Consider the following 15,682-nt stretch of genomic DNA (forward strand, 5'->3'; position numbering starts at 1 on the left):
GCTAAAGAAAGCTAAAATAAACAAAAGCAATTTTTAAAATCAAATTTATTTGTAAAACAGTTGGTTTTCAACCGATTTTTATGAAACAAAGACCAATGTACTTCTTTTTTCAAGCTGATTTCAGCAATGTGACTTTCAAATTCCTCAGAATTATATTATTTACTTTTAGATTTTAGCTTTTAGGCCTACTCCATAAGGTGTTATATTCCTTGCATAACAATAGCGTAATACATCGACGGGGAGAAGCGTCTTTGTTTCGGCCAGCTGGATAGATAGCCTGTGATTGGTCGAAGACTTTGAGACGCTTGGTTCACAATTCTACACGAACGGACCCTGGCGGTCTATCAAAGAACTGTAACAAATTTATTGACCGACTATTTTTCTTGTTGCTAAAATTACAAAGTAATAATTTCGCATCAGAAAAAATGACTCTGAAGTTCCTATCTCTTTATTACAATAAAATTGATACCTCGAATGACAAAATCGACCCACAAATAAAGGAGTTATAAATTATTCATAATATTTTTAAAAGTTTACAATAATTGTCTTCAAAGTCATTTTTCATCACCAAAGTCGTAATTTTTTACCGATTTTTACCAAACAAAGTGCAATGTCAATGATTTTCACCCGCAAATAAAATAGGATTTAAATCGCAATTTCTGAAACATTTTCTTTTCTGTCGGCAAATTTATAAAAATCAAAGCTGAAAACACCCTGCGGCAGTGACAGGGCCTGTCATTTCCTTCACAACGATAGGATTTTACTTACTGAGGCCAGTCTTAACTACCCCACCCATGAATATTATGCCGTTGTCGGTTTTTGTCCGGTTGAATCTTAAAGAGTTACAAAGCAAAAGTCTCAAAATGGTATTATATTGGCTGATGTGTGAAATCCCATTGAAAGCTTGACTTATGACATTTTGGCTTCAATTATAAATATCTTCAATGAACACAGTGGGTTTAAAAAAATCTAAAACTTCAAAAAGGAAAAGAAGAAGCGATATGAGGCCTTGGCAGAAACCCCGAAACAAATGTGATTAATATTATTATTATTATTTTTTAAGATTTATTATTATTATTTAAAAAAAACTTATGATAAGGAAGAAGAAGTAGTAGTAGTAGTATACGAAGAAATAACAATTTCCATTTATGAACATTTTGAGTTTAAATCCTATTTTCTTCACCATCTTTGAGACAATGTATCAAATTTCGTCATTTTGTGGAGCAGGTTTATAACGTATGGTGACGAAGACAAGAACTGACCTGTTTGGTAAGAATGTCCAGGGCACCTGCGTAATTCTCGTGTTGGATGTGATGTCCAATGACACGCTCAAAATCTGAGTAGATATAAACAAGAAATTATCGAAAAAGACTGAATAATAATATCATAATCATCATCATCATCATTGCCTTTTTCACCCTGGGTCAGGGTATAGGCCACAGACAAACAGTTTCCATCCTTCTCTATCCCGAGCTAACTTTTTAAAAATCTCATTCCAGGTCTTACCACTTCTCTGTATATCAGCTTCTTTAATTCTTCTCCATGTTCCTCGTGGCCTTCCCCTTGATCTTCCCCAATTATCAATAAAGATTGAATACTAATATGGGGTCTTGATAATCCAGCAGGTAGAGCATGCACTTCACAACGAAAGGGACTGAGATTGATCCCGGGGAGGAAGTTCAGATTTTTTCCCAACCCCTCCCCTCCCTCCCTCCCTCCTGTAGCAGTGAATGGGTAACTGGGTCTGTTAGATCCGGTGGAAAGTACTTTGCAATAGACTAACCTCCTATAAAAAAGGTAGCAAGCAATTGCTATTGTCCATTTCACAATAAAGAAACCAGGTGGAACTCTGGCTCCATGAGCCAAATGGCTCTGAAGATCTACTTATTTAGGACACATCCGACAAATACGTCTCACAGGAGCAGCTTCTAATAGTGCTCACACTACTATGTTATAACGATCGACTCAATCAGCAAATTCCATACCGCACTTGTGCACCGTCGCAAACCAACCTGGAAAATTCGTCACAACCCACTGTTCAACTAGATGCTCTGCGGTTTTGGGTTCTATCCCACATAGGGTACATGTTGGACAGGTAGAAAGTCCCCACTGGTGAAGTGGTCTGCTTGTAAAGTACTGGAGTCCCAGCTACTCATTACTGGTTGTCTGAATAGATCAACTGTTCTGTCTTTACGTTTAAAACAATAACCATAACTCTATCTTGATGTAGACACCAAAAAGTTGGGAACCACCTGGTAAGAATTAAAATAAAGCATTTTATAAATAGGCAATATTCACGTTCTATCCCACATAGGGTACATGTTGGACAGGTAGAAAGTCCCCACTGGTGAAGTGGTCTGCTTGTAAAGTACTGGAGTCCCAGCTACTCATTACTGGTTGTCTGAATAGATCAACTGTTCTGTCTTTACGTTTAAAACAATAACCATAACTCTATCTTGATGTAGACACCAAAAAGTTGGGAACCACCTGGTAAGAATTAAAATAAAGCATTTTATAAATAGGCAATATTCACAAAAAGTGCTCAAAGCACATTTACAAGGGGACCCAGGCTAACAGCAACACTTAACATGTAGGATGAGACATAATGCCTGCTAGGCAGCGTGGTTCAATGGTACGGTCTTTGCTTCGTACCCGAAAGGTTCCGAGTTCAATCACCCGCCACTGCATTGTGTGACCTTGAGCAAGTCACCTCGCCCTAGCTCAATTTGCGGCACTGCACTGCGGCTGATGCCTGAGTTATTCCAGTCTTCCCTTGGAATAGACCCTAGAGATAAATTTCCCCTATGGGATGAATAAAGGGAATTTTTGTGGGTTTTTTTGTTTGTTAAGTGTGTTCCATTGTAGAACCTTTATTGTGTTAAATAATTTTGGTTTACATAATTATTATTTCTGATGTATTTTGATAATTCGAAATTGCTGACTTTCCTAGTTTTATAATCTAAAAATTTTGGACGGACGTACAAATACTCTATAAACTACGACAAAAGCCACCTAGGCCTTAGAGTAAATGCCTTTTTTATTTTTCACAATTTTGTTTCTAATCCATGAAGGACAAGGACCAACCTTTCATCAAGACGGCAAAGAAGACCAAGTCTTCCACGTCCCCGTGAGATGCGATCAAATCGTAGATGACGCTCCGGTTCTGACTGGCACATTCCTGTAACGGAGATAAATTAAATAAATTGAGCTTTTATATCGCGCAATATCCACTAAATGTGCTCAAAGCCCTTTACAAAGGGTCCCTGGTAAACAGCAACAGTTAACCTGTAGGACGGGACATGCTGCCTGTTAGGCGATATTACAATTTTTCGGACAAAGACAATGCTGTTAACGGCCAGGTACTCATTATACACCGGAGTACGGTGAGAGAATGTGAGTAAAGAGTCTTTTACAAGGACTCAACTATGCGTGAGCGAGGCTCGAACCCAGGACCTTACGATCCGAAAGCGAGTGTCATACAACTAGACCACATAACCGCACATAGATAACACATGACTGTAGTATGGTAGATGGAAATATATGAAACATTGCCATATTTATAGGCAATAAATGACAGATATCATTGTCATTATCATTGCTATCAGTGTTGATGATGATGATGATGATAATGATGATGAAGAATTATTATTATTACTATTATATAATAATAATAATAATAATAATAATAATAATAATAATAATAATAATAATAATAATAATAATAATAATAATAATAATAATAATAATAATGATAATAATAATAATAATAATGATAATGATAATAATAATAATAATAATAATAATGATAATTATTATTATTATTCAAATCACATTAAGATTAATCATTAAATATCTAATATTTATGCATTTTCAAGTTTGTTTTGCAAAATCTTGAGTTTTTAAAAACCCTCTGACTATGAGCACTTCCTAATGAAATGGTAGAGCGCTAAACAAATACAATGTATTATTATCATTATTTTATATGGCAGAATATCCATAAATATGCTCAAACCCATTTACAAATGGTCTGAACCAACAGCAACATATGACATGAGAATAAAACACAAACAACTGTTTGGCGATATTTCTTTTAAAAAAAAAAATTCTGACACAGACAACATTGTTACCGACCAGGTAATCATTGAACACTTGAGTGTGGTGAGAGAATGTGAGGAAAGAGCCTTTTCCAAGAACTAAATGCTCAGAGCAGGACTCGAACAAAGGACGCATCAGACTGAAGGCAAGTGTCATACCACAGGACCATGAAGATGCAAATATTTTCTGATTTAAAAAAATTGATAATGCCATAATGTCTACTGACCTTGACCCTGGATTCCTTCAGGAATTGGTGAAACTCCTCCTGTATGTCCATATACTCTGGCGAATCGTAACTGTGTTCCTTTAACTCACCCAGTTTGTTGAGGAACAACTCGATCATCCAAGTCACCAGCATCGTCATCTGGGTCTTGTCCTGAAGGACAGAAAACGTGAATTGGATAGTACCAATCTATTGCTACTCTTTGGACAGGACATGAATTACATCATAGCAATAAATTATATTGATATTTGAATTGAAAAGAATAGAGTTAAACTTTCCCCCCAAAAGTTATGGGTATATGAAATTGTATTTATTTACTAACAATAAATATATATTTGAATCGAATTAAATATAGTTAAACTTTTCTCCCAAAGGTTATGGGTAAATGAAATTGTATTCATGTAATAGTACTGACGATTAATAAATATTTGAAAAGAATTGAATAGAATTGAATACATTTTAAGGTTTTCTCTCAAAAGCTGTAGGTACAAAAATTAATAATGATAATTGGGAGCACCCAAAATGTTATAGAGCTCATCATAACATTGAGATGATCAGATTTTCTCCATAAGTTAGGGATAAAATAATACTAATCGTATGTAAATATCCCCTGCAATAATAGCTTACTTGAGGTTTGAGCGATGACAATTTACTCTTGATGAACTTCTTCAGGGCATCTTTGTTGGGCAGTTTGATAAATTTCAGGGCAATCTCTTCAAAAGAGTTTTGGGTCAAAGCGTACATTGCAGCACTCTCCTCAAATCTATTTGTGGGAAGACAATCAATTATTTTATTATTGCATTAATTTAAAAAAAAAGAGAGATAAACAATTGACGTAAAAACTTTGAGATTATTTTAGTGTGAGTGGAAAGGAAAAGAGGTGGCAGAATGGGAAAGGCATTATCTTATAATTGAGCTGTATATAGCGCAATATCCACTAAATGTGCTCAAAGTGCTTTACAAGGGATCCCTGGCCAACAGCAACATTTAACATGTAACATGTAGGACGGGACATGCCGCCTGTTAGGCGATAATACAATTTTTCAGACAAAGACAACGCTGTTAACAGCCAGGTACTCATTTTACACCTGAGTACAGTGATAGAATGTGAGTAAAAAGCCTTTTCCAAGGACTCAACTATGCGCCGAACGCGAGGCTCGAACCCAGGACCTTCCGATCCAAAAGCGAGTGTCATACCACAAGACCACATAGCCGCACAACTAAAGAACTTGTAACTAAAGAAATCCTAAATCTCGAATTTGAGCCTGACCCCATAAAGCTTTATTTTTTCTTCGAGCAAGTTTATCAATTTCCAATTGTCACTTGGACAACATGGATGATTCTTGTTGACATCAGCCATTTATATGACGGATAAGCAATATTTTTTCATGTTATGCCTAGTTGCCGAAGGGCATCATTTCTTAAGTGTTGGGGAGAAGGGAGAGGATGGAGTGGTCAAAAAAAAAAAATTGTGGATCAAGAGTAGTCTGCTTTTACAGGTGTCGAGGTAAGACAAAAGTAAAAGGGTCAATGTCTATTTAAAGCAGAGAACCTCCCATAGTGGGCAGGGAAGTACGTACTGTGTCTTCTATCCCCCTATATCTGTTTTCTAACATGCTTTCTGTCTTTGTCTTGGAATGAGATCACTTGGTTTTGTCCTGGCCCTGGCTGGAGTCCTAGCTGGGAGGGAAACAGTCAACTGCATAGTTATTGTTTTGGGAGATGATATTTTTTTCCTTGTAAATCATCTCTCAGTTCTGTATTATTTTATTTGTTATTTTGAATTTATAATGAAAGCATTTGAGTGTATTCCTCTTTGTTGGATTTTGTGCTTGTGTCCGGATGAGACTTATAGGTGATCTCAAACTAAATACATTGGTGGTATGCTCTTGGAATCTACATCTGATCCCTATTTGTTCCCAGTTCCCCTTTGTCTTACTTTCTCTCGGGTGCTTTAATTGTAATTATGTGTCGCAAGCGCTGTAAAACCCTTATAAAAAACAAACAAAAGACAAAAAAAAAAAAGCAGAGAACAGAGTAGATCCAAGACACAATAAAAATCACAATAAAAAAAAAAAAAGATATGACTGCACACAGCCTTGATCAGACCCACTTACTTGTCATTTGAAAACAAATGCTCTGCTTGCTTGGTGAGGACTTTATTCATATGCATTGGATTTTCCTAAAGGCAAAAATTAAAGTAAAATGAAAGATAGTTTTATACTTGAATGTAGAAATTTAAAGAATACTAATCGTTACATTAACTTAATCATACTACAAATTTAAGATTTTTAATGGGTCCAAAATTGCAAAAAACTTGACACAATTTTCAGTCTTTGATAAATTTGTATTTTATGTTTCTTATCTATCTAGGGAAGATTGAATAGCGGTGTTTAATAAAACTTATCAGAAAGTATATTTAAACTATAATATCCGTTCTAGACGACAACAACCTATTGATACCAGCTGCTTCAAAATTGACAGACACAGAAATATATAGCCTTCATGTCTAATATGAAGGCATAAATATATAAAAAAAAGAAATACATAAATAAATAATAAATATATGAATAAATAAATAAATAAATAAATAAATAAATAAATAAATAAGGATAAAGTAAGAGCATACGTTGCAGTATTGCTTGGCCAGTTCAAACTCATCTTGCTCCAAGTACATCTGCCAGACATCCCTGAATTGGACAATACAAATTATAGACACGTAATACAGTGCGGCTATGTGGTCTAGTGGTATGACACTCGCTTTCGGATCGGAAGGTCCTGGGTTCGAGCCTCGCGCTAGGTGCATAGTTGAGTCCTTGGAAAAGGCTCTTTACTCACTTTCTCTCACCATACTCAGGTGTAAAATGAGTACCTGGTCGTTAGCAGCGTTGTCTTTGTTCGAAAAAATTGTAATATATCGCCTAACAGGCGGCATGCCCCGTCCTACATGTTAAATGTTGCTGTTGATCAGGGATCTCTTGTAAAGCGCTTTGAGCACATTTAGTGGATATTGCGCTATATAAAGCTCAATTTAATACAGTATTAGACTCGGCAATAGACAACATAATAGATAATATAATACATCAGTATCTCTGCAACAGACAATATCATTTTCAACTGACAGTCCAAGGGGCCCAAATAGCTCAGTTGGTAGAGCACTCGCTTCACATACGAGGGACAGAGTTTGATCCCGGGTGAATATGATATTTTTTTCTGACCCTCCCCCCCCCTTTGTCTACCCAGCACTGATTGGGTAGCTGGTTCTGTTAGATCTGGTGGGAAGTACTATGCAATAGACTACCTCTCTCTATATCTCTTACTAAATTTTTAAGACTCCTGACTGGATTAAATGTGGCTATGTGGTCTTGTGGTATGACACTCGCTTTCGGATCGGAAGGTCCTGGGTTCGAGCCTCGCTCGGTGGACAGTTGAGTCCTTGGAAAAGGCTCTATATTCACATTATCTCACGATACTCAGGTGTAAAATGAGTACCTGGCCGTTAACAGTGTTGTAAATTGTAGAATTGTAATATCGCGAAACAGGCGTCATGTCACGTTGTACATGTTAAGTGTTGCTGTTGCCTAGGCACCCCTTGTAAAGCGCCTTGAGCACATTTAGTGGATATTGCAATATATAAAATCTCAATTTTAAAAAAATAAAAAAATAAAGGCTTTGTCTATCAGTCTGTGTGACATTTCAGTAAGAGTTACCTGTCCTCTTTGGTGACTTTGTACTTGAAGACAGTGTTGGATGTGTACGACCAAATGGTGCCCTTGATGGTATCCTTACAAATGCCCATCAACTTGCCAACACGCTGTGTAAAAAGATGACACAAGGGATATGTTGAAATGAGTTGAGAGAGTTGAGATGATAGCTTTACAGTAAGCTTTAATCAACAAGAAATATCACTAGTATAACATTGAGTACAACACCTGAAACCACACAGAAATAAAGAACAGTTAGATACAACAACATCTGATATAACATAATGTGGACGTAAACTAAAATATGCAACATGTGTTTCATGTTTTTAAGGGTTTTACAGTGCTTGCAACACATTAAGGTCATATCAGCGCCATTAAAAACGAAGAAAATGGAATAGTAAAAAGTTCTAGAATGACAATTAAAGCACCCAAGAAATGGTAAGACAAAGGGGAATTGGATCAAATAGGAAACAGATGTAGATTTCAAGATCTCACTATCAAAGTGCTTAGTTTGAGATCACCTAAAAGTCTCATCCAGGTACAAGCACAGGTCCCCACTAAGAGGAATACACTCAAATATTTACAAATCATGTATAACAAGTAAACAAAACAAAACACAGTGCATAACAGAGAGATGATTTACAAGATAAAAAATATCATTTCTCAAAACTAAACATTCATTTCACTGTTTCTCTCCCAGCTAGGGTATCCGGCCAGGGCCAGGACAAAACCAAGTAATCTCATTCCAAGACCAAGATAGAAAACAAGTTGGTTGATGAAGACAATTAACCACTTCAGTCTAATACGCCTTAATTTAATATTACAAAACTAAACATTAAATGGCCGTGCGGGGAAGCAAATAATACAATTTTTTAACTTTAATATTAATGATAATACACCCAATTCAAACAGTAGTTAAAAATGTACAAGATATACAAAATATTTATAAGTTGCCATAGCAATAGAAATTGTTCAGCAAACATCTTGGATTTTTACTATTTAATTCATTTTAAAAAATGCTATATATTCAAATCTAAAAAAAATAAATGTTAAAAATTCATAATTTGTGATAGTCAACTGTTTAGAATTAAAAAATACATCAAAACAAACATCCAAGTTTTGTCTTTGTGTCTTGGCCGTGAGAATGAGGACACAAAAATAATTTCTAAAGAGTTAATCTGAAATGCAATGGTGCAAATTCACATCAGTGGCAAAACCCAAAAAAACCCAAAAAACAAACTAAAACAAAAAAACAAAACAAAAAACCCCCCAATAATACGATGTAAAAAGCATGTCGATCCCATTGTATTTGTGGATCAAGCTACCTACAAGTAACGCATAACAAATATATTTACACATACACACATTTTCCTTTTTTCATAGTATAGGCAACCTCTGACAACCATTGTTGACCTATATTATTATTATTATTGAAATGAACACGCCGTGTGTTGTAATCTCACCTCTGGGTAAACGTCATCATAAACCATCTCTTCATTCAAAAGACAAATTGCTTTCAAACTGCAATAAAACAAAACAACGAACACCAAATATATTTATATTGAATTGTAAAAATACTCTACTTGTAATAGTTCTGTAAATCAATCGAACGAAAATGAATACAAATCTATAAAAAACAAAACAAACAATCCCCTTCCCCTCCCACCAACAGACATACAAAGTGCAAATATTAAATCATAATGCATGTTACTGCTCAACTCTCTTTTTCTTTATTAAATTTTTTCTTTTTCAAAATAATCATTTATCATTCACAGGTAGAAAAAAGGGGCAGGGATTATTTTTAATGGGCAACTTGTTATATATGCATGGTCTGAGGTTCGATCCCAAGTCTAATTTTTGGGATGTTTTTCTTTCGACTGAGTAACAAATCTCACTGTGCTTTGTAATGTTTCATTTATTCCCCCAGCAGGCTATAAATAACCATATTTCCATTTCCTACATACCAGTCGCCTGTTAGGCATCCTTTTTTGTACCAACACACTCTTACAATAGTCATCACTGCCTGTAGACAGGTACACATTCACAGTCATATATTATAGGGTAATGGATTAAAGTGCTTTACCTTAGGACACAATCAGTCACCCATTCAACTACTCATCATGCTTAATATTGCTTGACTTTTGTAACAAAATGAGAAATTGTACTGTTGAGCCATTGGGCTAATGTGATGTGTGTTAGGGTTTATTTCAAGTCTCGTGCTAGGGCCAGAGTCTTTGCAATTTTTGATTCCTTCTCTATCTGATCATTGACTGTGCTCGACTTTGTTGCCAGACGAGCCATAAAAGCATTAAGCCAAGCCATTGCCATCAACTCCACAAATGTTTCAGTGCATGACAGAATCAGTCGGAAGGTGAAAATTTTGGATTTGCATTTGCTCCCCAGAGCATTTTAATCTTTATCTGAAGTAAATCGGGTGATTTTTTCATGAATTTATGGTCAAACGTATAGGAAAAGTATCCAGCAACTTTTCTCAAATTTTATACTTTTTCATCTTGATTAGCTGTAAAAAATATTTCCAAGTGAAATTAAGCGTTGATATTTCCCGAAGATGTACAAAAAGGGTTGATTTAATCATTTATAACAAGAATTCATTTTTTATAAAAAGTGACCTTCTAACTAAACTTGGCAATATCTCAGTTCAAACCTTTTCACCATCCGACTGATTATGTCATTCACTGTAATAAATATTCATTAGCTTTCAAGATCAATCTCAACAGAAATAATCTTGTTTTTTTTTGTTTTTAAGAGTTTTACGGCGCTTGCAACACATTAAGGTCATATCAGCACCAGTAAAAAGGAAGAAAATGGGATAGTAAAAAGTTCTAGAATTACAATTAAAGCACCCAAGAAAAGGTAAGACAAAGGGGAATTGGTTCAAATAAGAAACAGATGAAGATTCCAAAAGCACACCATCAAAGTACTTAGTCTGAGATCACCTAAAAGTCTCATCCAGACACAAGCACAAGCCCCCACTAAGAGGAATACACTCAAATGTTTACAAACCACATATAATACATAAACAAAACATAATACAGTGCACAACAGAGAGAAGATTTATAAGGGTAAAAAATATGATCTCCCAAAACTAACTAAACATTTGACTGCTTCCCTCCCAGCCACGGTATCCAGCCAGGGCCAGGATAAAACCAAGTAATCTCATTCCAAGACAAAGACAGAAAGCAAGTTGGAAAACAGATATAAGGGGATAGAAGATACAGTAAATACCTCCCTGCCCACTATGGGAGGTCAGGAACCCCGCCCAGGAACTTTGGAAGTTTGGAGTCACTCACCTGTCTGGATACAAAAGTAACAAATGAAATTCCGTAAGGACCATAGACAGAGGTCTACTGGCTTGGTCGTCCTTTTCTCTCTTGTATCTAGGGCAGGGTTAAGGAAAGGCGTTGATTGGTTCATTGAATGGTGGTGAAGTTTGATTTCATGCAAGCTCCAAATGCAGATGGATTAACAATTATTAATTGTTCTCAGTCCTTTTTAACCTGCCAGCAACACAAACATTATTCTTAAGATGGATTTTTAAAAAAAGCCTTTCTAAAAATAGATTGATAAAAGAAACCAAAGACAAGCTTTGGTCTCAAAAAGAAAGTGAAATAAAGCCATTTATAAACTAAAAAGACAAGCATTGGTCTCAAAAAGAAAGTGAAATAAAGCCATTTATAAACTAAAGATAAGCTTTGGTCTCAAAAAGAAAGTGAAATAAAGCCATTTATAAACTAAAAAGACAAGCATTGGTCTCAAAAAGAAAGTGAAATAAAGCCATTTATAAACTAAAAAGACAAGCATTGGTCTCAAAAAGAAAGTGAAATAAAGCCATTTATAAACTAAAAAGACAAGCATTGGTCTCAAAAAGAAAGTGAAATAAAGCCATTTATAAACTAAAAAGACAAGCTTTGGTTTCGAAAAGAAAGTGAAATAAAGCCATTTATAAACTAAAAAGACAAGCATTGGTCTCAAAAAGAAAGTGAAATAAAGCCATTTATAAACTAAAAAGACAAGCTTTGGTCTCGAAAAGAAAGTGAAATAAAGCCATTTATAAACTAAAGACAAGCATTGGTCTCAAAAAGAAAGTGAAATAAAGCCATTTATAAACTAAAGATAAGCTTTGGTCTCGAAAAGAAAGTGAAATAAAGCCATTTATAAACTAAAGACAAGCATTGGTCTCAAAAAGAAAGTGAAATAAAGCCATTTATAAACTAAAAAGACAAGCTTTGGTCTCAAAAAGAAAGTGAAATAAAGCCATTTATAAACTAAAAAGACAAGCTTTGGTCTCGAAAAGAAAGTGAAATAAAGCCATTTATAAACTAAAAAGAAAAGCTTTGGTCTCGAAAAGAAAGTGAAATAAAGCCATTTATAAACTAAAGATAAGCTTTGGTCTCGAAAAGAAAGTGAAATAAAGCCATTTATAAACTAAAGACAAGCTTTGGTCTCGAAAAGAAAGTGAAATAAAGCCATTTATAAACTAAAAAGACAAGCTTTGGTCTCAAAAAGAAAGTGAAATAAAGCCATTTATAAACTAAAAAGACAAGCATTGGTCTCAAAAAGAAAGTGAAATAAAGCCATTTATAAACTAAAAAGACAAGCTTTGGTCTCAAAAAGAAAGTGAAATAAAGCCATTTATAAACTAAAGATAAGCTTTGGTCTCAAAAAGAAAGTGAAATAAAGCCATTTATAAACTAAAAAGACAAGCTTTGGTCTCAAAAAGAAAGTGAAATAAAGCCATTTATAAACCAAAGACAAGCATTGGTCTCAAAAAGAAAGTGAAATAAAGCCATTTATAAACTAAAAAGACAAGCATTGGTCTCAAAAAGAAAGTGAAATAAAGCCATTTATAAACTAAAAAGACAAGCTTTGGTCTCAAAAAGAAAGTGAAATAAAGCCATTTATAAACTAAAAAGACAAGCATTGGTCTCAAAAAGAAAGTGAAATAAAGCCATTTATAAACTAAAAAGACAAGCTTTGGTCTCGAAAAGAAAGTGAAATAAAGCCATTTATAAACTAAAAAGACAAGCATTGGTCTCAAAAAGAAAGTGAAATAAAGCCATTTATAAACTAAAAAGACAAGCATTGGTCTCAAAAAGAAAGTGAAATAAAGCCATTTATAAACTAAAAAGACAAGCTTTGGTCTCAAAAAGAAAGTGAAATAAAGCCATTTATAAACTAAAAAGACAAGCATTGGTCTCAAAAAGAAAGTGAAATAAAGCCATTTATAAACTAAAAAGACAAGCTTTGGTCTCAAAAAGAAAGTGAAATAAAGCCATTTATAAACTAAAAAGACAAGCATTGGTCTCAAAAAGAAAGTGAAATAAAGCCATTTATAAACTAAAAAGACAAGCTTTGGTCTCGAAAAGAAAGTGAAATAAAGCCATTTATAAACTAAAAAGACAAGCATTGGTCTCAAAAAGAAAGTGAAATAAAGCCATTTATAAACTAAAAAGACAAGCATTGGTCTCAAAAAGAAAGTGAAATAAAGCCATTTATAAACTAAAAAGACAAGCTTTGGTCTCAAAAAGAAAGTGAAATAAAGCCATTTATAAACTAAAAAGACAAGCTTTGGTCTCGAAAAGAAAGTGAAATAAAGCCATTTATAAACTAAAGACAAGCTTTGGTCTCGAAAAGAAAGTGAAATAAAGCCATTTATAAACTAAAAAGACAAGCATTGGTCTCAAAAAGAAAGTGAAATAAAGCCATTTATAAACTAAAGACAAGCTTTAGTCTCAAAAATAAAGTGAAATAAAGGCATTTATCTAAGGCCTAGGTGGCTTTTGTCGTAGTGTATAGAGAATTATGTACGTCCGTTCACAGCAATTTTTAAATTATAAAAAAAGCAAATTCAGCAATTTCGAATTTCAAAAAACATCAGAAATAATAATAATGTAAACCAAAAGCATTAAAAGTAAAAGTTCTACAATGGAACACACTTAACAAACACAAAAAACCCAAAAATTCCCTTTATTCATCCCATAGGGGGAATTTGTCTCTAGGGTCTATTCCAAGGGAAGGCTGGAATAACCCAGGCGTCAGCTGCAGTGCAGCGCTGCAAATTGAGCTAGGGCGAGGTGACTTGCTCAAGACCACACAGCAACGCAGTGGGTGATCGAACTCTGTACCTTTTGGGTAAAGGCCGTGCTGTCAACGGCTGGGTGCTCATTTTACACCTGAGTATGGTGAGAGAATGTGAGTAAAGAGCCTTTTCCAAGGACTCAACTATGCGCTGAGCGAGGCTCGAACCCGGGACCTTCCGATCCGAAAGTGAGTGTCATACCACAAGACCACATAGCCGCACAGAGAATATAGCAGCATTTAACTATATATAAATATAAATAAAATATAACCTCTTACAAGTGTCTTTTTATTTCAAAAGGATACTGAAATAGTTTTGAGTTGGACAAGATGGAGCTTGGACCAGCCGATCCTTCCACGTTGATGTCACCAAAATACACACCAGGACCTTTGGAGGAAAACAAAACAACACACATACACAATATACACCATGACCTGCACTAGGATGAGGTTGAGGACAATAGAGCATGCCCTAGTCGTAGTTGTGCACTATGCAAATGATATGTATCATTATTATTATCATTATTATTATTATTATTATTATCATTATTATTATTATCATCATCATCATCATCATCATCATCATCATCATCATCATCATCATCATCATCATCATCATCATCATCATCATCATCATCATCATCATATTATTATTATTATTATTATTATATTATTATTATTATTATTATTATTATTATTATTATTTATTATTATTATTATTATTATTATTATTATTATTATTATTATCATTATTTATTATTATTATTATTATTATTATCATTATTATTATTATTATTATCATTATTATTATTATTATTATTATTATTATTATTATTATTATTATTATTATTATTATTATTATTTATTATTATTATTATTATTATCATTATTATTATTATTATTATTATCATCATCATTATTATTATCATTATTATTATTATTATCATTATTATTATTATCATCATCATTATTGCTATAATAATAATATAGTAATAATAATAATAATAATAATAATAATAATAATAATAATCATAATAATAATAATAATAATAATAATAATAATTATTATTATTATATTATTATCATAATATTGTTATTAGGGAGGGAGGGAGTGAGAGAGGGAGAGAGAGAGAGAGAGAGAGAGAGAGAGAGAGAGAGAGAGAGAGAGAGAGAGAGAGAGAGAGAGAGAGAGAGAGAGAGAAGAAGAGAAGAGAAGAGAGCAAAATAGAAGGGAGAGAGAGAGAGAGAGAGAGAGAGAGAGAGAGAGAGAGAGAGAGAGAGAGAGAGAGAGAGAGAGAGAGAGAGAGAGTGTAAAAAGTGTGATAACTATTTACCCGCCATCCAGGCAAATTTGAGAGCAGGCTGTCTAAATTTGGGGAAATACAGATGGAGTTCACTGTATCCAACATCGCCTGGTAGCTCCAGAAATTGGGGATGTTCTGGTTGGAGTCGAGAATGGACATATAATAAATTAAAAATCAGAACCCCCACCCCCCCCCCCAAAAAAAAAAAAAACTTGAGCCTTTATATAGGGCAATATCCACTCAATGTGCTCAAACTG

The 15,682-nt window shown here is 34.2% G+C and overlaps 1 protein-coding gene across 1 annotated transcript in view; it reads right to left on the minus strand.

The window, feature by feature from the left end:
* The window catches only part of LOC144978085 (vacuolar protein sorting-associated protein 18 homolog), a 36,766-nt gene that overhangs the window by 10,519 nt on the left and 10,565 nt on the right, over nt 1-15,682 (minus strand). The window contains exons 9-19 of the mRNA XM_078923642.1: nt 15,456-15,560; nt 14,428-14,509; nt 11,334-11,420; nt 9,486-9,543; nt 8,029-8,132; nt 6,948-7,008; nt 6,436-6,500; nt 4,946-5,081; nt 4,322-4,471; nt 3,085-3,178; nt 1,263-1,336 (exon numbers count right to left, since the gene is read on the minus strand). Of these exons, the coding sequence (XP_078779768.1) occupies nt 1,263-1,336; nt 3,085-3,178; nt 4,322-4,471; nt 4,946-5,081; nt 6,436-6,500; nt 6,948-7,008; nt 8,029-8,132; nt 9,486-9,543; nt 11,334-11,420; nt 14,428-14,509; nt 15,456-15,560 (1,016 nt within the window). The remainder of the gene's footprint in view (nt 1-1,262; nt 1,337-3,084; nt 3,179-4,321; nt 4,472-4,945; nt 5,082-6,435; nt 6,501-6,947; nt 7,009-8,028; nt 8,133-9,485; nt 9,544-11,333; nt 11,421-14,427; nt 14,510-15,455; nt 15,561-15,682) is intronic.

The sequence above is a fragment of the Berghia stephanieae genome, chromosome 8 (assembly GCF_034508935.2).
Source record: "Berghia stephanieae isolate SIO BIC M18660-M18661 chromosome 8, UCSD_Bste_1.3, whole genome shotgun sequence".
Lineage (NCBI taxonomy): Eukaryota > Metazoa > Mollusca > Gastropoda > Nudibranchia > Aeolidiidae > Berghia > Berghia stephanieae.